The 27785-nt window shown below is 39.7% G+C and overlaps 1 protein-coding gene across 5 annotated transcripts; it reads right to left on the bottom strand.

The window, feature by feature from the left end:
• Positions 1–68: 68 nt before the first annotated feature.
• Positions 69–27753, bottom strand: secisbp2l (SECIS binding protein 2-like). Of its 5 annotated transcripts, none has more exons than XM_088334325.1 (18): positions 27489–27753; positions 21316–21515; positions 18297–18621; positions 16729–16867; positions 15269–15492; positions 15002–15026; positions 13828–13895; positions 12021–12131; positions 11848–11958; positions 7406–7573; positions 7192–7333; positions 6926–7095; positions 6555–6687; positions 6322–6484; positions 5633–5853; positions 2490–2644; positions 2194–2413; positions 69–2059 (listed from the first exon to the last, which is right to left on the bottom strand). In XM_088334325.1, exons 1-18 carry the CDS (start codon positions 27507–27509, stop codon positions 1446–1448), a joined length of 3210 nt encoding a protein of 1069 aa, XP_088190451.1. In that variant the 5' UTR covers positions 27510–27753; the 3' UTR covers positions 69–1445. The 5 variants fall into 5 exon arrangements, with proteins under 5 accessions (XP_088190451.1, XP_088190453.1, XP_088190454.1 ...); XM_088334327.1 differs by lacking the exon at positions 27489–27753 and adding an exon at positions 26586–26875; XM_088334328.1 differs by lacking the exon at positions 27489–27753 and adding an exon at positions 26595–26875.
• Between the last annotated feature and the right edge of the window lie 32 nt (positions 27754–27785).

The raw sequence follows: 27785 nt of genomic DNA, 5'->3' as shown, positions 1-27785 counted from the left end.
AGAAATGGTTAAATGCAGCATACAGCCCAAGATTAGAAATATGGCTTTAAAAAAAAAAAAAAAAAAAAAAAAAAAAAAAAAAAAAAAGCAGCAATATATATCAGGAAATAACGAGCTTTGAATTTCATAGCTGGCACAAATGTTTCAAATTTCAAAATAAAAAGCTAACAGGTAATATTCTAAAAAAATATATTTTTATAGGAGCGTCGTTTGAGGTTTCCTTAAATTGAAAGTAGAATATTTTTCTCTATCAAATATGTAACAATACAAGAGCTTATATAATTTTTTTACACCGCTCCTATCTTACTTTTGGCAATGCTGTTATGAACGCACAACACATAAGCCAGAATATAAGGGGTGCAGAAAGGGGAGCTTGGAGAGCGACTTTATGCTTGTCATCGCAGATTTCGCTTAGTGTTTAATCAAAATGTAAAAGTAAGAAAAGGACAGTTTCAGATAAAGTCAAACGCCAACTAGAGGCGAGATATTAGGCTGGATTTTTAGACCCAATCTTACCTATAATGCCAACCCAAAACCCCAAAAAGGTGGAAAAATACAAATTTATTCGAGCGCGTCAAAGAACTGCACACGCATCATAATGATCTGACTGAGGCATTGATCATGACTTGAAGCCAGGAAATGGGGGCAGAAAGTAACAAAGTTTCAAACTCCGTACAGCACCTTTAAAATACCATGCACATGAACTCAGATTCAACAGGTTAAAGGTATTTTCAACAATATGCATAATACTGCCCCAAAATACTCAGATTTGAATGGTCTGAAAGCAAACCATACTATTGACCTAAAGTATACAGTCACTGCAATTAATCAAATCAAAACATTCCACTTTGGAATTGAATCCTAACAAAATATTCATAGGTGATGCACACCTTTATTGACTATGGAAATAAACTTTGAATTCATTTAATTGTAAATAACCAATTTTTGGGAGCACCCGTGTTCGCGACAGCATTAAAAAATGTGGTGTCAAATTCAAGGGATTTTTGTGAAGAAATTGTTTTGGAGACATGAGGCTTTTACCTGACAGCAATAATTGATAATTTCATATAACCCTAACTCACATGGGCACTTTAGTGTTCTATGCTGTGTGTATATTGATGCCAAAAAGAACTTTGGCGCTTGGTGTAAACAAAATTGAAAATCCTTCAGATGCTTCATGATTAATTAGTAAAGCAATTGTGGAGTGATTATTTGTTAGTGATTTTTGAAAAATGTTTACACATAGAAAATCTTGGTTACCAGTTATTAGATGAGCATCCATCCACCAAGTTTTGCACACAAAAATCTTGATTAAATCAGGCCCTGTAGGTGTGAGATTTGATCTGTTGTCAGGACGTGGAGTTGCAAGGAGACCATCTGCTTGTTTGATGGGACAACAAAGTGGTAAAAACTGGGTAGGCAGAGGACAAAGGCAAGAAGCAACGTCAGGCTGTAACTTCCTTGACCTCCACTTGATCTTTGCGCTCCACAATACTCTCCAAAGCGAGGGTTTCCACCTTCTCACTCTGTGCCCTCTCCTCTGCTTCCTCCTCTTCCTCCTCCTTTTCCTCCTCGTCATCCTCCTCCTCTTCATCCTCCTCTTCCTCTGTACTGTCCTGGCTCCTTCCTAACTGCATATTCTCTAGTGTCTTTGAGACCCACGACTCAATGCGACTGTTGAGGGTAGGGACCTCCACGGAAATTGGTTCCGGTGTATAGTCTTCCTCTTCCTCGTCCTCCTCCTCAGCCTCTTCCAACATGCCAGGGACCAAAGTGGAGGTTGTAGAGGTGATGGAAGAGTTGAGCGGACCCCTGCAGCTCCCATCCAGCGAGCCCGTCTCAGTGCTCTGCTGGGAGGCCAGCTCCAGGCGGTCGTCGGCACGGACCTCATCCCGCTCGATGTGCGCCGTCGTGGGAAGCGTCCCCTTCTGCGGGACAGCACTTGCTGCTGGAGTCTCAGAGTCTCTGTTGAGGCCAACAGAAGGAGGCGTGGTACTTCTTTCATCCTCTACTGGCTCTGGAGCATCTGAAGCTTCAACCATACTTCTCCAGTTGGTCTCTGCAGGTGGCAAATGCTTTCATGAATGCTTTCTAATGATAAGTGTGTTTAATACACCACAATTGGAAAAGTTTGTTCATTTGTGGGATGGACACAATATTTTGATCATGAGAGCTGTAAACGAGAAATCTTACCATACTCCTTTTCATTGACCTCAGAGATGGGCTCAGAGATGACGGAACAAAATGATGTGGCAGAAGCTGCAGAATGGTTTCGTGAATGTCCCATGTGGTGTGGGACTTTTTTGATGTGTTTCAAAGCCTCCTCTGCCTGCTCCTGCTCCAAAGATGAAACCATTTCCTTGTAGGCTTTCCTGGCTTCTTCTGTTAGCGACACCAGCTGGTTAAATAGATCCTGAAGAGACAGACAAGAAAATGTATTTATTTTTAAGAGAACATTTAAAATTTAATTGATTAGACAGCAGTCTAACCTCAGCTCCAGAATAGTTGAAGATGCCAACCACGCTAACAGCCACAAGTTTGTTGACACACCGTCCGAGTGCTTTTCTCCCCAAAGCAAACACAAATGGGATCCCTTGCTCTCTGGCCATTGCAATGACATTGTACAGCGCTTCATCTAAACCACCTATGGAGACACAGCCAGAAAGTACCAAAATAGTTTATATTAGTCAACTTAATTGTTATTATTTACAGATTGTTGGAAAAAAAGCAATGGAAAGAAGAATGTACAAGATGCTTCGAAGGGTTTTCATATATTGTTAGCACCAGACCATAAGCTGTATGTCCCCTGCCCACTGCCCGGCGATTGCTGGGATGGGCTCCAGCACCCCCGCGACCCTACTGAGGAAAAGCGGTGCAGCTGATGAGATGAGATGAGATATACAGTGCATCCGGAAAGTATTCACAGCGCTTCACTTTTTCTACATTTTGTTATGTTACCGCCTCATTCCAAATTTTATTAATTTAATCTCTTATCTCAAAATTCTACACAAAATACTCCATTATGACAATGTGTAAAAGTTTTTTTTTTTACTTTTTTTGAATTTATTAAAAATAAAAAACTAAGAAATCACATTTACATAAGTATTCACAGCCTTTGCTTAATACTTTGTTGATCCACCTTTGGCAGCAAATACAGCCTCAAGTCTTTTTGAATATGATCCCACAAGTTTAGCACACCTATCTTTAGGCAGTTTTGCCTATTCTTCTTTGCAATAAGTCTCAAGCTCAATCAGGTTGAATGGGAGACGTTTGTGCACAGCCATTTTCAGATCACTCAGAGATGTTCGATCGGATTCAAGTCTGGACTCTGGCTGGGCCACTCCTGGACATTCACGGAGTGGTTCTGAAGCCAATCTTTTGAGATCTTGGCTGTGTGCTTTGGGTCGTTGTCCTGCTGAAAAATGAACCTTCGCCCCAGCCTGAGGTCAAGAGCGCTCTGGAGCAGGTTTTCATCCAGGATATCTCCATATATTGCTGCATTCATTTTTCCTTCTATCCTGACTAGTCTGCCAGTTCCTGCTGCTGAAAAACATCCCCACAGCATGATGCTGCCACCACCATGCTTCACTGTAGGGATGCTATTGGCCTGGTGATGAGCGGTGGCTGGTTTCCTCCAAACCTGGCGCCTGGCATTCACACCAAAGAGTTCAATTTTTGTCTCACCAGACCAGAGAATTTTGTTTCTCATGGTCTGAGAGTCATTCAGGTGCTTTTTGGCAAATTCCAGACGGGCTTCCATGTTCCTTTTACTAAGGAGTGGCTTTCGTCTGGCCACTCTACCATACAGGCCTGATTGGTGGATTGCTGCAGAGATGGTTGTCCTTCTGGAAGGCTCTCCTCTCTCCACAGAGGAACGCTGGAGCTCTGACAGAGTGACCATCGGGTTCTTGGTCACCTCCCTGACTAAGGCCCTTCTTCCCCGATCGCTCAGTTTAGAAGGCCGGCCAGCTCTAGGAAGAGTCCTGGTGGTTCCAAATGTCTTACATTTACGAATAATGGAGGCCACTGTGCTCATTGGGACCTTCAAAGCAGCAGATTTTTTTCTGTATCCTTCCCCAGATTTGTGCCTAAAGACAATCCTGTCTCGCAGGTCTACAGACAGTTCTTTTGACTTCATGCTTGGTGTTTGTGCTCTGACATGCACACTCAACTGTGGGACCTTATATAGACAGGAGTGTGCCTTTCCAAATCATGTCCAATCAACTGAATTTACTGCAGGTGGACTCCATTTAAGCTGTAGAAAGATCTCAAGGATGATCAGTGGAAAAAAGATGCACCTGAGCTCAATTTTGAGCTTTATGGCAAAGGCTGTGAATACTTATGTAAATGTGATTTCTTAGTTTTCTATTTTTAATAAATTCAAAAAAAGTAAAAAAAAAAACTTTTTCACATTGTCATAATGGAGTATTTTGCGTAGAATTTTGAGATAAGAGATTAAATTAATACAATCTGGAATGAGGTTGTAACATAACAAGATGTGGAAAAAGTGAAGCGCTGTGAATATGCACTGTATATTATATATAGCCAGTCACAGGGCACACAGAGACAGACAACTCACTCGCTCATTCACACCTAGGGACAATTTAGACAGGCCAATTAACCTGACAGGCATATTTTTTGAATGTAGGAGGAAACCGGAGTGCCCGGAGGAAACTCACACAAGCACGGGGAGAACATGCAAACTCCACACCGGAAGGTTTGATTCCATGACTTCAGAACTGTGCCGCAGACGCGCTAACTACTCAGCCGCCGTGCTGTCCATATATATATATATATATATATATATATATATATATTACACGTTGAGTTGTGATATGTATTCTCACATAAGCATTTATTTGTTTATTTTTATACTGGTTTATACAAATTTAACAGTTTAATTTCCTGTCTTGTTTGATATGCAGGAAAATCTCTGTCATCTTCAAACAAGCTGAACACTTGCGACGTCTTATATGCTGAAGATATTATTATTTTATGCATCATATTCAAAGGTAAAAATTAGTGTTTTTATTATAATACTGGATTTTGCACCAGCTAGCTACTGACAGTGCAAATTTGAACTTTTAGTCAACTACCTTGGTCTTCTTCAATGCCATTCACTGTAATGTTTTTTCCTGCTGAAAATTTGCACCCCCTTTCTTTAAACCTCAAATTAGCTAACGGCTTGTGTTGTGTAGTCTATAGTGCCTTTAAGCTGAAAACAATATTTTCCTTTTGATTTCTAACTTGTTTTCTACATCAAATGAGCATATTATTTTTCCAGCCATAAACTAGCCTTTTCTACCACCTTCTTGTGACAATAACACTTAGTGTTTTCATCCTTTCTGGGCTGAAAACTAGCGTTGTCATAGGCTGAAAACTAGTCTTATTCTACACCAAAAAATTAGAATTATCCTCTTTAGCACCAAACGTTAGCTTTTAACATAGTAACAGCAATGAAAGGGTGCAAAAACATTCACTTATGACACACATGTGGTTAATTAAAAGGCTGTGCAGTAAGTACACATGGAAATCCCAATCAAAAAAATTAAACAAAAAACGATTATCTGGATTCGTCCAAATGTGCTCTTAGAACAAGACCAAATGTGCAAGGATAAGCTTCAGCTCTCACCTTTGGCTTGGATCTTTTCACAGTTCGGAGAAATGATGACACACTTGATTTTACGAAGTTTCAAGTGCTTGGTGACTTCCCGAAGGCCCATGACGAGCCGACGTTTTGACTTGGCCTTGTTGGGATCCTTCAGATGGAAACGATCTTGGAAACGGACTAGCGCCTGTAGCAGCAGCGTTACACTCTCGTCGATTTCCTTGTTCAGGACTTGGTTACAGTATCTGTGAACAACATCACATTTTAGATTAAAAGTATCGAGGATAAGAAAAATAGATCATTAAAGTCAATTAAACAATATCCTGCTCAAAATTTAGTTTTTTTTCACCTATAACCCTAATTAGTTTTGAGATAATTGTTGATAGCTTTTAATTTTTAAAACACAACATTTTTCATTGTGCATTGAGTTTTTTGCTCTAGCAGAGGATGGAAAGTAATTTAGTGACCAAGAGAAAAATGCAAAATGTGACAAGAGAAGGGTGGGCAAGGACAATAGGCCTACAGCACAAGACACAAAGACACATTTGTGGCTACTGCATCCACTTTTAGCCGAGGCACCACTATGCCATCCTCTGCAATCCAGGTTTTTACATAAGTCTGCCTTTACTAGAAACACCCGTTCTTCTAGCCCAAGCTACTTTTGGATGTATTTGCCAGATTTGTATTACTGATGAAGGAAAGGAATTCCTTACTCTCTGAAACGTCGACTGTGGATGATTGTGATTGCGTTTGAAGCCATTGGACTCCCGATGCCAGAACTTGAAGGAGAACCCTGAGAAACGGGGGTGATGCTGTATGGAGAGTTTTGACTTGCGGGTGAGAGGGATGTGTCACTGGGTACACTCAGACCATTTTCTGTAATATGAATATATGTAAAGATCAAGGACTTTTTAGGAAAAATACTCCAACGATGAATTTACCACACCTTCTTGAGAGGCTGGCTCTTGAGAAAGATCTTCGGTAAAATGTAAGCTATCATCTCCAAGCTCTTCTTGCCCGGATGATTCTTGGGTATTGATTGTTTTACCTTTTTTGTCCTCCCTTTCTTTGAGAATAATCTTAAAACAAGACAAAACACAAAAAAGTGTCACAGTCTAATGCAAACCTATAGTATATGACTGTGAACACTGAGAGAAACCTAGAGATCCAATGGTATTCAGATAATACAAATCACCTATGCACAATTCCTTATTAGCTCGGTGATCTTCCACGCAAACCACATTAGCACAATATCCTCTTTTAAAAGCACCCCCCCAATGGGTCTCTCCTGAATCATTATTAACATCAACTACTGACCTTCTTTAGCGCTGTGGGTCGCTTCACTTTGGGGACCTCCCGCTCCTTGCCCCTTTTTATACGGGGAGGTGTGGAGTCCAGAGGGTTCAGGGAGCCCAAGTGTGGTTGAGGATGACCTTTCAACATAGCTGCCAGGTTGCCTGTACTGTAGAATGGTGTGGTTGTTCCAACTGTAGAGAAATATAACAATTGAGGACAAAGGTAGGACTAAAGTAATGAATTATTAAAAGAGAAGTCTTGAACATGAAAGGAGTGTTGTGCATCACCTTGGAAAGATAGTGGCTTAGTATTAGTAATTTGTTTGGCTTTCATTGCCTGCTGCTGTTTAGCCAAATCCGCCAGCATGTCACCCAAGTCTAGGGTGACAGGAGTTTTGCTCTTCTTGCCTGCTGCCTTGGTGAGTGCTTCCTGTTGAGAGACAACCCAATTAAAAGGGTTGACTTTTGATGACTATAAAATCTCCAGTGAATGACAAAATACCTGTAATTTCTTCTGTTCCATACTAATCTCAGAGTATTCCTGAGCTGTGGCGACTGCAACAGCCAGGGCCTTCTTTCTCTGGCTCTTGGCCCTCTTTGCAACGGATGTGGTAATTGGAATCGGTGTCTGCACAATGTTGATGGGCGAGTTTTCTGCTAGGTTTTCTAGCTGTTGTAAGAATGAATAATTGCTTGTCACCACTGAAAACTATCAGCATATAGACCATGTTTCTACCAAGTGATAACATTGTATTTGATTTTTTAAACACTTTTATTTTTATCTTGCATAGCAAGCAAACTTTTATCCAAGGCCACATTACTGGTTTATTGAGACATACAGTGAAGAAAATAAGTATTTGAACACTCTATTTTGCTAAATCCTCCCACTTAGAAGTCATGGGGGGGGTCTGAAATTGTAATCGTAGCTGCATGTCTACTGTGAGAGAGATAAACCAAAAAGAAAAATCCAGAAATCACGATGCAACTTATATTTGTGTTATACAGCTACAAATAAGTATTTGAAAACCTGTGTATCATCGATCACAATGCATGATTTTTTAACAACTTATTTGTGTTATACGGCTACAAATAAGTATTTGAAAACCTGTGTATCATCGAGAATCCCGACCCTGAAAGACCTGTTATGAAAACCTGTGTATCATCGAGAATTCTGACCCTGAAAGACCTGTTAGTCCACCCATTAGAAGTCACCCTGCACTCCATGTATCATCCTGAATGAAATGCACCTGTTTGAGGTCGTTAACTGCATATATACACCTGTCCACCTCATACAATCAGAAAGACTTTAACTTGTAACATGGCGAAGACCAAAGAGCTCTCCAAAGACACAATTCTACAGATCCACAAGGCTGGAAAGGGCTACGGAGCAATTGCCAGGCAGCTTGGTGAAAAAAGGTCCACTGTTGAAGCTTACTTACTTACTTATTGCTCCAGCGAAGGTCGGGGGGTCCCGTCCCTGTGCGTTGAGCCGACCAGATGAACCAGGTTTTTCCAATGCTGGCGGTCTTGTGCCAGCTGTTCTGCATCCTCTACGGCAACTCCGTGTTGTTGGAGGTCGCCCGCAACGACGTCGAGCCATCGAGTGCGGGGTTTCCCTCGTGGTCGTCTCCAGCCTGCGGCCTTTGGGTCAAACTGGAGAATGGCTCGTGTCGGATGGTCTGGTGGTAGACGAAGGACATGGCCAAACCAGCGGGTGCGGCGTTGTGCGACCAAGGAAGATGCTTGGGGCTGGCACGTGCGGGCTCTGAGCTCTTTATTGGAGACTCGCTGGGGCCACCTGATGTTCTCGATGGTTCTGAGAGCCCTGCTATCAAAACCATCGATTCTTGTGGCCAGGGTGTCGTTCAGGGGCCATGTTTCTGAGCCATAAAGCAGGATAGGGAGTACGGCGAGGTTGTAAATGCGGAGCTTCGTCTTGCGTGCGATGGTCTGGTGCCGCCAGAGTGGTTTCCAGAGAGACTGCAGAGCAGATGCTGCCAGGGCTCTTCTGCGGAGAATCTCTGGTTTTAGGTCCCCATTGTCTGTCACCATGGACCCCAGATATACAAAGCTCTTGACAGGCTCTACGATGTCGCTACCAATTTGGATGGGAGGTGGATCTGGTCCATCACCGACATACATGAACTTGGTTTTCGTCCAACTCACTTGCAGGCCAAGCCGCGCTGCCTCTTCGCTGTAAATGCCCAGAGCGTCTCTCAGCTGGCTGTAGGAAGTGCTGAGAATGATGGTGTCGTCAGCATACTCCAGGTCAGTCAGGTGGTAGTTGCCGAAAGACACTCCGGGGATGCGCTCACTAACCCTGAACATCAGATGGTCGATGATGCAATTAAAAAGGTCGGGAGCAGCCACACAGCCTTGGCGAACGCCGCTGGAGATAGCAAACCAGTCGGAGTCAATGCCGTTGATACGGACACAGCTCTCTGTGTTGCTGTTGAAGCAATCATTAGAAAATGGTAGAGATGGCGGGATGAAGCTTCGTGAGTGTATTGAGTCTTTTGGGCCAATTGCTTTGCCGAAAGCCTGCTTAATCGAGGCCTCATTTTCGAGCTCATTTAGCAGTTTTGACATCAGCTGGTCATTTGATGTAACGCAGATGTTCTCTGGTTTACAGGCAACAAACTAGTAAATGTGCGCACAAAATAATGGAAGTTTTGTAGATTAAATATTTTCCGAATATTTGTCAGTTGTATGTTCAGTAACTTGATGTGCTTGTGTAACTAGGACACACATTATATAGAGCACAGGTGTCAAACAGGCAGCCCGCGGGCCAAATCAGGCCCGCTAAGGGATTGAATCCGGCCCGCGAGGCAACACTCAGAGAAGCGCAGGAGATTAACAAGCTGCAGGTTGAAATATGTCAACTTGATGTTGCCAAAGCCAGGTTCCTCTCACTAAGACACTGTACTTTTCTCTCTCACACACCCCTTTTCTCCCACTCTGTCTCTGTCTCTTTCACTCTGTGTCTCTATTTTTCTCTTCCTTTGTTGCTCATTGTCTCTTTCTCTCTCTGTTTCTTTCAACCTCTTTTGCTCTAACTTCTTTTTTTCCTTTTCTCTCTTTTTTCTCTTTCTCTCTTCCTACCCTTCGCGCTTTCTTTTCTCTTTTCTCTCTTTCTGTCTTTCTATTTCTCTTTGGATTTCTTTCTTCCTCTCCCTTTCTTTTCCCCCTCTGTCACGACTTTTTATCTCTTTTTGTTTCTCACGCTCTCTCCCTCTCTTTTTTATTTCTTTGTCCCGCCCTCTCCTTTTCCCTCCCTCTTTCTCGTATTTCTTTATCTCTTTTTCTTTCTCTTCAATCTACTAGTCTGGCCCCTGACAGAATGTTTGTTCTATCGTGTGGCCCCGAGTTCAAATGAGTTCGACACCCCTGATATAGAGGGAATAGTGCATTTTATTGAGGAATAAAATCTGTGACATTTGTATCCACATATTTTATAATGAATTATAATTATTGTATCATATTCTGTGTGACACACACCCACACACACAAATAAAAGTGTGTGTGTGTATAAATATAGAGACCTAAGCTGGCTTAATTATACATGTCTGTTTATACCTTGTTGGGTAATATCTGTTCGAAATGCTCCCAAACTGGTGAGGTCCTTCACTTTTTGGGTGGTTTCATTATCAAGTAGTCGAAGTAACGCAGCAATGATCCAAGACTCACGTCAGACGGTCATGCAGGAGTCTCCTCCTGGATCTTTTGAGCCTATTTATTGAGTACGAGTCAGTCACGCGAGTGCTAAAATCGGGACCTCGTTTTCCTTCGGTCACGTGACATGGGGAAAAAAAGAGACGGACCTCGATACAGGCTCCATGTAACCACGCCCCTTTTGCGCGGGGCATGACTTGCGACTCCAGATCCATTTGTAACATCACTAGAAAATGGAAGGAGCCAAACATGACGGTCAGTCTCAATCAGAGTGGAGCCTTATACAAGATTTAACCTGGTGGGGTCTCAATGATTCTAAGAAAGTTGAGGAATCAGCCCAGAACTACAAAACAGGAGTTGGTCAATGACCTGAAAAGAGCTGGGAACACCGTTTCCGAGGTAACTGTAGGTAAGACACTAAAACGTCATGGTTTGAAATCATGCATGGCACGGAAGATTCCCCTGCTTAAACCAGCACATGTTAAGACCCATCTTAAGTTTGCATATGACAATTTGGATGATACAGAAGACTCATGGGAGAAAGTTTTGTGGTCAGATGAGACCAAAATATAACTTTTTGGTCATAATTCCACTGAGCGTGAGCGAGAGTGAGGATGAAGAATGAAGAGTACAATCTGAAGACACCATCCCTACTGTGAAGCATGGAGGTGGTGGCATCATGCTTTGGGGGTGTTTTTTTGCACATGGGACGACTGGGGCCTTGTATGGTGAGATTTTGGGGAAGAACCAGAAGCACACAGCCAGGAGAACCAAGCAGTGGCTCTGTTCTAGCATGGCCCAGCCAGTCTCCAGACGTGAACCCAATCAAAAATCTTTGGAGGGAGCTCAAACTTTGGGTTTCTAAGCGACAGCCCAGAAACCTGACTGATCTAGAGAAGATCTGTGTGGAGGAGTGGGCCAAGATCCCTCCTACAGTATGTGCAAACCTGAAGAAAGACTACAGGAAACGTTTGACCTCTGTAATCGAAAACAAAGGCTTCAGTAGCAAATATTAACATTAATTTTCTCAGGTGTTCAAAAACCTATTTGCAGCTATATCATACAAATAAATCGTTAAAAAGTTATGCATCGTGAGTTCTGGATTTTTCTTTTTAGTTTATTTCTCTTGCAGTGGACATGCACCTACGATAATAATTTCAGACCCCTCCAAGATTTCTAAGTGGGAGAATTAGCAAAATAACAGGGTGTTCAAATACTTATTTTCTTTACTGTTCATTAAGAAAACAGTAACCAAGTGTAAATGTGACCTACCAAATTTCTGTGCATAGTTGGCTGCATTTGCGTTTGGGTAGGAATTTGTTCTGACATGGTACAACGCTGAGCTGCACCTTCAGTGGTCAAGTCGGGGAACTCATCTTCATCCTTGAAATAAAAAACAAAAATATTAACAGTTGAAATGGTACATATAGACGTTAGTTTCTCACTTCAAAGTAAAGGGGTTCAGGAGTGATTTCAGCACGTGTAACCAGTACTGGCTGGTATCTTTGTTCTGACATGTTTGAAATACCTCGCCGTGGGTAAGTAATAGGAACTTCCTGAAAAATAAAATAACAATATTAGACAGTAAATACACCTAAAATGAATACCGGTTTGCTTGTAGTTTGTTTAAATAACGTATATTCCCAATAATTACAAAAACTGTTTTAGAAGCATTTTTGACACACCTGGTTAAGATGGTGTTAAAGGTCAGTAACTAATTCAAATTTTATTGCAGAAGCTTAATCTCATAATGAAAATGAAGAAATATTTGCCTGGATAAAACTCAAGCTCTTCCTATGAGACAAAAAAGCTCAACCTCGTCCTATGGCTGGCTCAATCGCCAAATGCCGACCACTATTTAAAATATGTGCTAAGGACAAGATGATTTAGCTTGTTCAAAGAGAAATGGGTAAGATTAATCGTTATGTATTCCCTTATTGCGTTTGACATTATAAAGAAATCAAGTGCCAATTTGCTGGCAAAGGGTTGTTAAATAATTATTAAGAGTGGTAATAATCGTGTTACAAATGTTATGTAAAGGAAAAAAAAATCTGATTTAATTCAAATGAATTAAATGATGGTTTTTACTTTTTAGATGTCCACTTATGAGCAAAATTTGAGAAGCTTGACTAAAGAAAATCAGAAATAGGAAAGGTAATTATTGTATAAAGCAAAGTTTGGGAAGCTTTTTGACCCAAAGAGCCCTATTAGCAAAATATTTAGATTTTCAGGGAGAGCATTTAAGACAAAATTCAGCAAAACCGCTCACCAGACAAAAGCTTATTTTTCAGCACATTTAATTTCTCTTTTTGATGTTAGAAGATTTGATAAGATTCATGAAATAATAATAATAATGCCAGAGTCTTTGTCCCATAACAACAAACAAACCACTTTAAACTGGTTTTCCTCCCAGAGTTACTTAAGGTCATTGATGCTCATTTTGACTTTCATTTTTTTTGTAGAAAATGGTTAAAAATGAGGTGCAAGCAGAGTTCTATTGTATGAATTTCACAAAAACCTGCAACACAAAAGTTTATGGCTGTATTTCCCTTGAGCCCAGTGGAAGCGTGTGAGAGAGAGGGGAATGTTTTGTGTATGCATGGCTCCGCCCACCCCTTTCCACTCACACAATCCAAATTGTTCTGTGTTCTCGGCTAGATTTTTATGGTAATTAAAGTTTGTTCTGTGGCTTTTTATCATAAAGTGTCTCAACAATGAACCTGCATAAGAGTCTTTAGCGATGTACAGCCAAAACGAGGTCTGTTGGTGTGACACCTTCACTGTAAACTGTAGGTAAGATCGTGCCCTTTATGTACTGGACTGAACAGCTTGAAATGTCAGCCTTGCTTTGGCTATGCACGCACCAAATTCGACTCATGGTACAGTAATCCCTCGGTTATCGCGGTTAATGGGGACCAAAACCGCACGCGAAAAGTGAAAATTCCGCTAAGTAGCGACGCCCCTTCAAAAATGCTTAAATTTTTTTTTTTAATTATTTTGTTATTATTTTTTAGACCTGCAAAGCTCTGAACCCGCGAACGTGGAACCACGAAGTAGCGACGCCCCTTCAAAAATGCTTTAAAAAAAAAAATATATATATATATATATTTGTAATTATTTTATTTTATTATTATTTTTTAGACCCGCGAAGCTCTGAACCCGCGAACGTGGAACCGTTAAGTAGCAAGGTCCCACTGTATAGGGGAATGTAAATCAATAAGAAGCAGGAAACTATAGAGGACTTTACTGCACCTGTGAGCTGTTACTCTGGTCAGCATACTTCCTTTGGTCTGCTCTGTGGAAATGTACCCATGTACCTGCTGATAGAGACACACATTCACAATGTTGGTAAATGATAAATTACAAGATGACCCAGGGGTACAGGGGTGTCACAATCTTTTAAGCTCAGGGGCCACTGAAAAAAAACTTCTCACAGCGGCCAGACGAATAAATTAATGGGAAAAAATGTGCCCTAGCTCGAAGGCTGGGGGTCTTTTCAGAGGCTTACAATTAAATTATGATTAAGGGATGTAATATGTAATCATTGATTATAAAACGATTAAGGGTTTTTTTTCCCCCTCAATAAATTTTTCCTTTACTAAGATTTAATCTTTTGTAGTGTTTATAAACTGTGCATTTGTAAAAAAAGCAAAACAACAACTGCATTCATTTCACCTATAGTTTTTTCAACTCATGGAATCTCACGCAAACTGGAAAGTGACAAAAATAGCATACAAACACAAATTTATATAATTGATTCAATGTTTTATTTTAATGAAGTCTTTCTGCTTAATATTTTTATTTTCCATGTAAATGTTTCCCTCAAAACGGGAACTTCACCGTTAGATTTCATATCTTGAAATTAAAGGAGCTAAAGCCACTATAAACGTCCGCAGAAGCTATTTTTTGTTTTTGTTGTGTTTTTCTTATTGCTTTAATCGGCACGTCTGTGACTTTTAAGTGAAATAACATCAAGATGGGTATCCTACAAGTTCTCAGATTAAGTCCTCTGATTAATTGTTGTCAGCAAATATACGTAGGTTAAGTGGATGCCTTGTGAGTGTCCCCTGGCTCTGAGGAAAAGTCAACTGGACATATTTAAAACTGCAAGTCATTTTTGACGCGATCCATCTCATCGCTTGTGCTTCTCTCAGCATCGTCTCGCGGACCACCATAAGATGATGTGCTAAGCTGCAGATAGGGGTAATAGAAAACTTTCCAGTGAGCAACATCCAGCCCCCGGACCCTGACTTAAACAAATTGCCGTAGTACATAACAAGGCCCGTTAAAAAAAAGGAAGAGTATCACACAAAGGCACATGCACAATTTACAAGAGTTTTTGATTATTTTCAAAAATGCTTATAACAAATGCAGCTGATGTGCTGTTTTTTCAAGAAATACAGATAAGAACAGAATATAAACTTACTTGTCATAACACCAGTTTCAATTCCCTATAAGCAAAAAAAAGAGAGATATTATATTTAATTGATGAAGTAAAGCTTTATTGCTGACAGTCTGTAATATGTGTTTTAAGATTTAACATCCAGCACTTGTGTTTAGGCCATTATACACATTGCTTTATATGAAACATTTTAACGGTTATAGAAAAATGCTGCCCAGTAGGGGAAATATTGGCTGCTAAGGCGACAAAATACATAAAAATTAAGACTTTAGAAAAAAGCTTTTGCCGTACGGTGGTTGATGTTGATGTTTCAGCTGTTCGACGTGTTACACCAGCAGTCTGCTTATGTTTGGGACTACAGTATCCACTGTCGCTGTCAATGTCAGCTTCACTGGTGGCCTGATCGCTGTAGCTTTCAGCGCCATTTGATGCCTGTATCCTCTTTTTTGGATTCTTCCATAGAAGTGGACTGGCAGGCTCCCCAAAACAACGCCCGGATACTTCACCTGGGAAATCTGTCAGACACATCAGATTAAAGACATACATAAATACGATATTGTCAAATGAAAATAATCAATCACACTACAACATACTTTGGTCTTATATCTCAACTAGGATATACCTGTGAAAACAGGACATGAATTCAAGTATGATATTCATGTATAGTTTATCTTCAATGAACGGAGGCGCTACTGTCAACCACCCATCTGTGATAATATTGGTTTCACATCACATTATAGTCCTTCTCAAGTTCTCCTCCAAAACATTGACAATTGAACATTATTTTTTTTTTATGCACCCAATTCTGGCAACTCCTACACACAGCTCAACAAACAGCTCCAAAATCCGGGATCCATACTTCTTGTAATAATTTCTTGTCCAAATATAAACAACCAGCCAAAATCTCTACGCTTTTTTTAAATTCAGAAAATGAAACATTTGCACCACTAACCTGTTTAGTCAGATGCAGGGCTTAATCACAGCAAGCCGAAAGCAACACGTTTTTAATTGAAGTACAATTAGGAGGTGAAATTTCTTTTTTAAATATATGCAGGATTCGTACAACTTTTTATGGCCAAATTCAAACACGTAGAAAGTACTTTTGAAGCAAAGTTTACAATTTCTCCAGAACCATTAAGAGGAAATCCAGTGTGAATCGTGTATTTTGCAGAGCCACAAATACATCTGTGCTTCACATATGCTCCTTTATTCTTGCATGTGGATTTATCATATCAAATTACAAATACATTTGTGGATCAGAACAAAATGTGTGTAAATATTTCAAGAAAAAATATCTCCCCATATAGGTGTTGGATAAAAATGTAGCTTACATTTTCAGTTGCAGAAAGGTATTCCCAATACATTTTACCACTAGGAAACGCCATCTAGATTTTTTTTGCATGGCCCATAATGGATACACAATCCCTGCACTAATACACATTTCATTGTGCCCAACATAGTGTAGCAGGCACCTGCTCTTTTGGATGCAACCCATAGGGGGCAGTAACACTTCATAGGAAGTAATGCCAGCTGCCATTAATCACGATGGAAGAAAGGCAAAGGAAAAGTGACTAGAGAGCAGTGTCTGTGTAGTTTTTAAGCAGACTTGTTGAGAAACATAGCAACAGTTTTAAGCATTTACCAGGGCTACACCCAAAATTCCAAGATCACTACAATCTTTGAAAACACAAATTAAAATTTAAGCATTTTCAAGGATTTCAAGCATCCGTACGAACCCTGTTTATGCTTACCAGTCTGCTGAGCTGCATCCACCAGCAGTACTTTTTTAGTCCAACCATCATGTCCCATGTTGGACACTTCCCTCTGCGCCACCGATGTCCTGTTTGGGGGGCGACGACCGCTTGTGGGCTGGCAAACACCTAAATGCTGCTGTTTTGCATAACAGTGAAAGGAAGACAGCTGGCTGTAATATGACCATATTCAATATGACAATGCAAAAACATAATGGAACCTTGATTAATAAGCTTGATTTCTTTTCCATTACCAAGGAATTGAAAGTGTTCACACGTTATTCTGATTTGCCCCCTGCTACTGAAAATATAGTATATCAAAATAAACATCGTTACTGTGATTTGCTGGAACGAGTTATACTTTCTTCAGATGGATTGTTTCAGCGTCTTTCAGATAAATTGCACAAATTACAACTTAAAACTAAGGCTAATCTGAAATTTCCGTTCACTTACTATTAATAATATTTCCTGTATGGTCTTTCTTTTTCCTTTTTCGGAATGCTCGGTCAATGGGAATGAATATGTTTTAAGTATTCATCTGTCTTTCACATTTTCTGGCCCACTGAAAACTAAATGCATCTCCTGGAAGTGGAATTATGCCTGGAGGAAATCCATGCTGGCACAGGGAGAACATGCAATCTCTGGACGGGGACAGTGCCTCTCTGAAGAGACAACACCTGGTATTCCCAGGCAGTGGGCCCATCGTAGTACTATCAAGGCCCGACCCTGCTTAGCTTCAGAGATTGGGCTTTCTCAGGGTAGTATGGCCGTAAACCAAAATAACTTCTGTACTGTCAAATTATGATTTTAAAAAAATAATCTTGCCATTTTATTGCCAGCTGTACGGATTGAGGACATGATCTACTTTACTTTACATGATACTTGCCACAATTATTGTGGGCGTTATGGAAAACTGTATTACGGTTCCATCATACAGAAACCATATTTTTTTTTTATTAAAAAACATTTTGGAAAAAGGGAGCCACCAGATAGCGCCAAAGACTTGCAGGTAGTTCCAGAGTAAGTTTAGCAGATGGAGTAGTCCATATTTGTTGGTGATAGAAGGGCATTTTCCTCAGTTAAGCCAATCAGAATGCAGAACACAATGCAAGACGAAAATCCACAAAGTAGCAAAACTGTGATAAGGAAACTGCAATACAGCAAGGGATTTTTCTACCTTATTTTGTCTTAGTACTCAAAGTACTTACGTGCTTTATCATTAATGCCAATTATCGGACAATTATCTTCTTTACTTCCTGTTAAATGTGTTTACACATCACAGAACAACATTGACTACTTTTTAACCTTTAAATTATCAATCTTGCATCTTACCAGTTTAAAGACAACTGAAATGCGGATTAGAAGATCGGCTAAACGTGTACCTATGTTGAAATTACCGTATTTCCCATGTGTACCATAATTGTTCCAATAATTTTCATGAGCATACCTTTAAGAAATGCAGCTAAGCTCAATTCCAAACAATACCCAAATAAATGTATTTTATTCGTTTTATACTTTTAATAACAGGTGGCCAGTTACACATTTGTAAACGAGTTAAGTCTTTATACCTTCTGGTTATTTGGTCGGACCATGCCTCTTCCTCGGTGATTCGCCATTCCATAAGTCGGTCCAAGAGGCGGAGGTCTTTCATTAACATCTGTCGGGACAGGGTTGACAATCCCAGGCTGCACTGGCCCCGTGTAGGTGCCAGGGAACGGCTGGTAAAAGCCCATCACAGGGGGGCATGGGGCAGGCATAATCTGGTAGTAGGTATAGTCGTTGGACACTGATGGCTGCGGGGAAGACATAATTGGGTAGGCCAGATAAGGACCACCAGGGTTAGGGTTAGGTTGATGCCACCGCATGTCTCCTCCATTGTACATTGGATGTGGTCTGTAAAAAACAAACAAATATTTTAAGATACTCCTAACACTTGAACACTCACCAATATCCTTTAATGAAACATGTTGTTTGAAAAACATTGGAGAAGTTTCCTGAGGGATATAATCTTATTAATCAGTTATATTGAATAATCAAGAAACTCATGGATTAACAACCTGTAATGCTCATATGTTAAAATACGAAATAAGACTAAATAAACAAATATAAGTATAGGTATAAAAAGAGGGAAAGTCTCAAAGCAGTGCTTCTCAACTAGTCCATCATGGCTCAGTAGTATGGGGTATGCTGCAAGCAATTGTCAAATTTTAATTCATACAGTATTTCCTTATTTTGCTGTAAATACATGTTCAAACAACATCGGAAGAAATATATTTCACTGGAAGATAATTTTGCAAATTAACTGCATTATTTTTTGTACAAAAGATACAAGTTAAAATCTAGTAAAACTAGAAAAAATAAAGACAACAAATATTAATTAAAAAATGACAAAAATGTTTCTTAGCAACATTATTTAACCATACCACCCCTGAGCCATGGCCACCCAAACAATAAATTCTAATCAAGACATTTAATGAGAACAACTATTTTTTTTAACCTAAGACACATAACACCATGTATTGCCAATCAGAATGAAACAAAAATAAACTGGAGCAGTGAATTGATTATTTTCTCCTACAAGTATTTTTTCAATTAAATTGAGCCTTTGCAATAAAAATGTTAAAAAACACTGTTCTATGTGATTTTAAGGTTCTGTGGGTATTATACAAAATTATGCATGGACTTGCTCCTTATTCCTTTACGATTTTATGCCCTTTGAGATCCGATCTGCAACCTCAGTGGAACGGTTTAAATCTAGGCTTAACACACACAGTATATTCTATAGCTTATGAAGGACCTATATTTTATTTTGACAATATCTATGTATTATTTGTTAATGTAGGCGGCACAGAGGAAGAGTGGTTTGAGCGTCTGGGGCACAGTTCTGAGGTCATGGGATAAAACCCAGCTACCAGCCTTTCTGTGCGGAGTTTGCATGTTCTCCCCGTGCATGTGTGAGTTTCCTCTAGGCACTCCGGTTTTCCTCCCACATTCCAAAAACATGCATGTCAGGTTAATTAGTCGGTCGAAAGTGTCCCTAGGTGTAAATGAGCTAGTGAGTGGGCCCTGCGACTAGCTGGGGACCAGTTCAAGGTGTCCCCTGCCAACTGCCTGAAGATAGGTGAGATAGGCTCCAGCATACTACTGAGGATAAGCCATGCAGATAGTGGATGGATGGATGTTCATTCATTGCAACCTAGTCATCCTTGTGATTTTTTAACAAATTTAATACCATACTTTAATTATCTTATTATATTTTAAATTGTATTGTTTGTTAATGCAACATCCATTGCAGCCTGCTCATCCTGGAAGGGGGATTACGTCATGAGCGGTCCCTTTTCAAGGTTTCTTAAATTTCTTCATGCTGAGGTTTTTGAGTTTTTCCTTGCCCTCCTGTAGGTTTTGGATCAGGAGATTGTGTAATAGTAGTATGTAGCTTGCAATAGTCTGGTTTGTGCAGCCCTCGAGACTCCTTGTTATTAAAGGCTATACAAATAACCATGACTTGACTTCTAGAGGAGGAATGGTTTTACCACTGGCACCACAACAAAGTACATGATGGTAAAAGAGATGTTGTCTTCATACTACAGAACGATGACATGTAAACAGCCAATCACTATAGCAGTCATTTCCTTGAATTCAAACAGTTTGGAAAGAAACAAAGAAGCGGATGCGTGCAGGATGTAGAAGATCCCTAGTGTGGAAAAAAACCCACTGGAATCTTAATGTGGCACCATGTCCAATCGGTAACTTTTCCTTAACCACTACATTACAAATAGTTATTTTCATATCTGGGTTTTAAATGCTGCATGAAACAAGTGTGGAAACCAGGTTGTATCTGCCTCTTCAGTGCCTATTTCTAAATAAGACAAACTTTCAAACATGTTAATGCCATTCTATTTTTCACAGACATCTTTCAATGTGAGTCTCTCAAAGATATATTCAATTATATAATAGGAATAGGAGGAAAAGTCACTTTTTGCCACATCACAATGTAAACAATTTCTTTGAAAAAACTGAATCTAGAATACAGTCGGACCTCGCTACTTCGCGGTTCCACGTTCGCGGTTTCAGAGCGGGTCTAAAAAATAATAATAATTAAAAAAAATATAATAATAAGAATAAAAAATTAAGCATTTTTGAAGGGCCGTCGCTACTTGGTGGATTTTCACTTTTCGCGGGTGGTTTTGGTCCCCATTAACCGCGATAACCGAGGGATTACTGTATTGTGATGGTTATTATTTTCTGTAATGCAGATAAAAAAAAATATATATATCATACGTTCTTGAATGGTAAATTGTCTGCATTTATATAGCGCTTTTCAAGTCAACGAAGACCTCCCAAAGTGTGCTTTACAATATGCTTCACACTTACCCATTTACTCACACACACACCAATAGGGAGTCAGACATGCAAGGCGCCTACTTGCTTATTGAAGAAGAAAACCCTCAATTAAAGAGGGCTTCCCCTCCCCCTAGAGGCAAATTTGTTAACTGATTACACTAAAGAATAATTCTAATCAACCCTAAATATATTAAAATGAAAGCAAACCCTACAAATTTTACTACCTTTTTACTCAGACAGTACCTATTGGGTTGGTTCTCCTGAACAAACGGGTAGCAAGTGATGAGGTAGCTTGGGATAGGAGTAGTTTCCACCCCTCCATTGCCTCCTCCAATGCCTCCACCACCTCCTCCATCTCCAGACAGACTCATCCTGACCAAGGATTCTTCAAGACCATTCCTCTGTGGGATGAAAGGTTCCACCTCAGCTGAAAGTTTTACATCCTGTAAAAAGTGCAGCATGATTTTAGGTGCGAGGAACATAACCAAATATTATAAGGTGTCGTAAAAAAGTATTTGCCCCATTCTCATTTCTGTGTTTTTGGCATATTTATAACTTACAAAGGTTACAGATAATGAAACCAATTTTAATATCAGACAGAGAACCCAAGGTAATACAAAATGCAGTTTTGAAATGCTAATTCAATTTATTATGACACAAAAAAACCTTATCTGGCCCCATGCGAAAAAGGCATCCCCCCCCCCCCCCAAACATAATAGTGAGTTGGGCCACTTTTTATTAAAATTGGTTGGTTGATTTGAAACCTTGGAGTGATAAAAATGCAAATAACACAAAAATTGGGATGGGGCAAACACTTTTTCACAGCACTGTAGATTACAAAATCTGAGGATGGAAAAAGTCCATTCTTCTGGTGAGAAAGAAACAGGCCCGGTTCTAGATTGTGATGAGCGACATTAATTAAATCTGGTTATATTTAATGTAAATATTTAAATGCATACCCAACGTCTATCTGCACAAAAACAATGCTCGCGCTTCCTTGTAACCGCGTTTGTCAATATTCATGTAAATGATTCATTGAGAAATCTAAACCAATCTATCTGCACAAGAAATCCAATTTCTTATCCTGGTTGCACTAATCTCTTGTTATCGTTTTTGCCCTTTTATTGCAAGTTTATCCTGGAGTGCTAGGTCTAATTTCATTGTAAACAATGTGCCCTATATTGTGATCAATGGCAATTAAGACAATTCTAACCCATTCTATGTAAACGTACACAACGACAAGTTTCCCTCTCTTAATGCTGTTTAACGGCAGCTCTTATTCCTGTAATGTAATTTCTACCATGTATTCTCTGCTCAATTGAGCGTTATCTGCCTTGATTACAGTTACAAGAATTAGAATGTGACTGATTGCAACTATAGCTGGATTAACTAACAGTTAGAGGAGGGTGTACAGCCATATTATCAGACACTTTTACATCAACTGTCAAAAATACTTCAGTTTTGTACCAATTACAGATACAAAAACACTTTTTATCTTCCTTAAGGGTTTAGCGAGTTCACCGAACAAAGAAGCTTCCTAATTTCACAGAACAGTGCTAGGATGCAAGTTACAGTGAAGTCTGTGCATGTTAACAGACAGTTATTGTCTCCCACCGCCATTGACAGTGGGCTGTTTATTTGTACTTCCACATTTCATTTCCAAATCCACACAAGCAGTCTTATCAAAATTGAAAGTCTCGTCTAATCTTGCGATACTGTAGCATAGCCATTAACATTATAAAAAGACAATTCCCACCCGGGTCATCGCCTTCTTTGACCTGTCGCCCTTTGTATTTTTTTGCCCATTCATCCATTGATTATTTTCAAAGTGTCTATATCGCATGTTTTACCCTGGAGTGCCCTGTCCAATCTCATTGCATACAATGTTTCACATTGTTAATATTAATGACAGGAAAAAGTATTCTAATTCGAAAATGGAGCAGATTAGGACTGGATAGGCAATTCAGAGAAACTAAACAAAACGGAAACTTTAACCCTCATGATGAAAGATCGGGCTGCTTTTGTATTGTGGCTGCACAAAAGCAGTGGTACCTGCAAGTCCACGAAAGCAATACATTTTGTGCAAAATATTTTGCCAGTCGGAAAAAATAAATACACTTTGAGGGCACAGTTTAAAAAATGTAAGGGCTAAACTGACAAATGCTCCACTAAAGAAACTTTACTTTTACACATTTACAACACCAAAAGCACTGAATTAAGAATTAAAAGGGAAGTGCCTAGCTTTGCAAGCTGTGACTAACTTTTCTATTGCTAGCAGTAATTTATTAGTAATTATTATAATTAAACTGTATTCAATGGACAAGCAATTAATGTTTTACCTGCACGCTCATTAATTTTGGCCGCTTTTGGTTGTAAATTGGTCGCAACTTGGAGACCTGATTAAATTATTACGTTACACAGAAAAGTTGGTATGTTTACATGCAGGTAATAGTTAGATTGAAATCAGACTATTGCCAATATTTGGATTATGTCAGGCCATGTACACACAAAGAAATCAAATTATGGTCTTAGTTGGACAGCGAACAGTCCGATTGAAACTTGAGTGCGTGAAAATGAAATCACTAAGCCAACTATTTGACTACTCTAGCACGTACTTGTTTTTCCGTCTGGGATACCTTTTTCTTTGTTGGTAGCACAAATAACTGTGGACCAGCAGTACAAAGACAAATTATACTCGCAAACCTCTGCTTACTTACTAAACAAGTGTGATGTGAAATTTTGGATGTCCCGGGAAAATTCAAAATTCATTTTGGGATGAAATGCCACAGTAGTATCTATATATAAATTTAGTCGAAGTCCACCTTATGGCAAGAAGCACCAAGCAGTTGATGAGCATAACAACGAGATATAGCATTGGGGCCCTCTTTTGGAGCATGGTACTCCGTTGATCATGGTGAGTGACATGACTGAAATAATAATTCATTGAATGTCAATAGATAAATGGTTAAACCAAATGATGTCCCACCTGCTTTGCCACTTCCAATTCTGATTAGTCACAAAGGGCATGAACACAGGGTTGATAGTATCATCATTGCAGGCTCTGTCATGTTTCTTGTGTCAAATTTGCTCAAATTAACTTTTTTTTCATAATTTGCGGGGTTTGTTTTGACATTTGGACTGTATTTTAAATGGTCCTTTTCTTACTTTCACCATTTTTATCCTGGCATAAAAGAAAATTCGCCAGCACGCGCTTGAAATCACAATCTCGTCAGGCATACAGACCTGATGTGGGACAATCAATGCATAAGGTCTACCCTGTATATTAGAGTGGAAATAAGAAAGCCTATATACTATGAAAAAATACCATTAAAAGGCTTGTTTGGCATTTGCAAGAAGAAAAATCGGAGACATAAATAACATGTGGAACAAGGTGCTATGGTCAAATGAGACCAAAATTGAACTTTTAGCTGAATGCAAAGCATTATGTTTGGCAGACGAGTAACACTGCAAATAACCCAGAATACACCAGTCCCACTGTCAAACATTGGTTGATTTTCTTTATCAGGGACTGGGAATATCAGTAAGAGTTGCTACGAAAATGGATGGAGCTAAATACAGGGGGAATCTTGCAAAAAATATGTTTGAGTTTGCAAGAGAACTGAGAATGTGGCGCAGGTTCACTTTCCAAAACCAATATTGAAACTATAATAAAGGATTCACATGTGATAATTATAATGAGGCGACGTGTTCTGAATGGCGCACTAAATGCACAAATCCTTGAATAGATTTGAATAAAAAAAAAAAATCTTAAACAGGCAACACTTTTGTGGCTCTCTGAGTGGAAATGTTTCCGGCCCCTGCTTTAATGCACATGCATCAATGTCAGAGCCTATACCAGAGATTTTGCATTGATTTCATACAGATGTGATATTGATTCTTGACTACGGCTACAACGATTAGTTGACATTGTCGACAAAAATTGATAATAGAAATAGTCACCAGACATGTTTTTCTAAAGGAAAGGGATCCCTATATGAATACAATCTCTGCTGAGAGTTGCACATGTCCAATAGCGTCGCTGCCTGGAGCAGTACATAAACACAGAAATGCTGGCTTCAACATGAACTACGCAGACCTAAAATTGTAAAGTTTGGGAGCATTTCAGCCTGGATAATCCCCATAAAAAGACTATTTGCAAAATTTGTAAAGCAGACCTTGCATAAATCGGTTATGCACGAGCATTTAAAGATGGCGACTGACTTATGAACAAAACTGAGACTGACTCCCCTTGGTAAAATTCAAGTAACTTTCAAGCCAATAGGGTACTGATTACATTTATTGTACATGTTATATGTGTCCATTATGCTAAAAAAGAAAGCTTGAGCGTTATGCCAGACTGTGCCTGACAAGCATATTTGTAATTAAATGCATGCAGTCCGTAGAACAAACGTCATTAGCACAAGATGTTAGAATCGTTTGCTGTCAAACTGTAGAGAAACTTGCAGAAAGGCGCCAGTAGTTCAGGAGGTGGAGCACCTTGGGACCGAAAGGTAAATGTCAAAGTGTCCCTGAGCAAGGCAATGACCCCATAATGCCCCTTGCATGGCTGTCGCCGATATCGTTGTGTGAATGGGTAAGTTTGAAGTACATTGTAAAGAGCTTTGGGAGGTGTTAGGTGTTGAAAAGCACTATATAAATGCAGACCATTTACAGACTTTGCGGTTGACCACTGAATGTACTTATGACACTCGAGTTACAAAAAATGGTAGATACAAACATTTTTTTCGGGATCTTGAAAAGTATCCGGACATTGCTCTAAGTTAGATTTAGGATTGTGCACCTTTTTTCGAGTACAGGACATTACTGTAGTGCTTCTTTCCACCGCTACTGGCATGTGCCGCTGTGAGCATCCACCCCGAAGAAGAAATTAGGCCTTCTCTTCCTAGTTCATGTGTAAACATACTATACTGTATCTCCAGCATGCTAAGAACTTTGACATTTGTATTGTTTAATATCTTGTACATCCATTCGATATGGTTGGTGTAAAGCGTAAAGAAGAGGCGAGCAATTTCTTTTGGAATGAAAAAGGAATAAGAAAGATTGATGCGGATAAAAAATGGTTGGGTCGCTTCTTTTCGGCCACTTTCAACCACGCAGGAGAAAGTCCCCTAACTCATTTTCCAAAAGTAAGTTAAACTTAACTTTATAGAGCATATTATTTTTCTGAATGTTTATATTTCAGTACAAAACAATACAGGTTACTTATACAAACTTTAAACATATATTCCATACAAAGTTTAGCACTGAAGGAACTTATGAACGATCGTCCGGAAAGTATCTCGTTCGTAAGTAGGGCAGCGTCTGTACTTCTCAAAATTGACATCTTATTTTTTTTCATTTACTGTTCTACTACTGCTAATTTGCCTTTTCTTGGTTAACAGGGTTGGAAAGGTTAACTTGATTTAATTAATTTTATAACTTTCCTGGCCCTAAACTGTAAATCAAGGTAGCAGTAACATTCAAAGCTTCCGGATCTGACTCACATACAGCACCTTCATCACCTGGTCGCTGTTGGTTTTCGGTGTAAAGCATCATCACGCTCTTCAGAGATTAGCCGGACTTCGGTATTGACGGACAACAGCTCGTGACAATACTAGTACAGACCCGCACGATTAAATCCTCTTCATGCTAAATTTTTCGATTAGTCAACTAATCGTTTCAATAGTCTGTGACTCTTCGACAATTATACTAGTTGTTAGTTGCAGCCCTATTCTGGGCCTTTCTATTATTGGAAAATAATTTGTTTTAACTGGATTTTAAACGCAAGAATTTGTAAGGAACCTTTTGTAAGGTTTTTTTCCCAAGTATCGTTGTTATTTACCCCCCATATCGCAACACACCTTGTGACGTCTCTTGTCAAAGCACTGGCACGCCAAGAGCTTGTGCATTCGTCGCTCACACGCTTGCGGAATGTCATAAATGCTGCAGAACAGGCTATTCTTCCCAACACAACCGATTAAACATCCTCAGCCAAAAACACTTTTAGGAAGGGCGGCATGAGGAGTTTTAAGTTTCTATTTCGACGATGGGGAGAGAATAGGTTAAGTTTTGCTCGGCTGTTGCTTTTCGCAATTGTCGTTTGGTGACAGCTGAGATGTTATGGCTCGTGTAGCTTCATCTCAAGTTAGCATCAACATAATCTATTCCTTTCGTCGCAGAACACCATGACGCACGAAAGGGTATAGACATCTTGAATTATCCACTCGCAAGTAAGCCTGTGTCACAATTGATACCATTAATAAAATGGAAGAAGAAAAACAGTTAGCTATACAGACGATGCTAAGGGAGAACCGCTCAGCTGCCCATCTCACAACACGCGCTTAGAATGCATGTTTTTACACTTGTAACTCAAACAAATATACAAATTGGGCTGCAACAATAAGAGAAATAATCACCTTAATGTCACTTGCATCCATGTCAGTCTCCGTCCAGGCGACTGTCCGTCATTGACCCCCGCAGTGGACGTCAGAAAACGGGCCTCTTTATCTTCTTCATGGTGAAGGATAGCGACGTCTTAAGGTTGAATACTCGGTACCTTTGAATGTATGTAGGGACAAGCTTTTTTGGTGGACAAAGGTTCGGTGGTTGTTCATTTGATCCTTGTTTTGACCACTGGCTAATTGCAATCCAAGCCCTGCTCCCTCACCAGTGAATACGGGAGTCACCTGAGCGGAAGTGGTCCCGACAGTGTC

Source organism: Urocampus carinirostris, chromosome 4 (genome assembly GCF_059441175.1).
Source record: "Urocampus carinirostris isolate Australia breed hairy pipefish chromosome 4, RoL_Ucar_1.0, whole genome shotgun sequence".
NCBI lineage: Eukaryota > Metazoa > Chordata > Actinopteri > Syngnathiformes > Syngnathidae > Urocampus > Urocampus carinirostris.
The sequence above is the reverse complement of the archived record's forward strand: the minus strand, read 5'-3'. Positions and strand labels throughout refer to the sequence as shown.

What these genes read in the sequence shown, in the direction of transcription:
- secisbp2l (XM_088334323.1), bottom strand. Translation starts at nt 25,927, where the DNA reads ATGCCAGTAGCGGTGGAAAGAAGCACTACAGTAATGTCCTGTACTCGA. An exon ending in TGTCCTGTACTCGAAAAAAG is followed by an intron (nt 21,516 to 25,873) that starts GTGCACAATCCT and finishes CACTTTTTACAG; the next exon opens with GATGTAAAACTTTCAGCTGA. An exon ending in CACAGTCGACGTTTCAGAGA is followed by an intron (nt 5,854 to 6,321) that starts GTAAGGAATTCC and finishes TGTTGTTCACAG; the next exon opens with ATACTGTAACCAAGTCCTGA.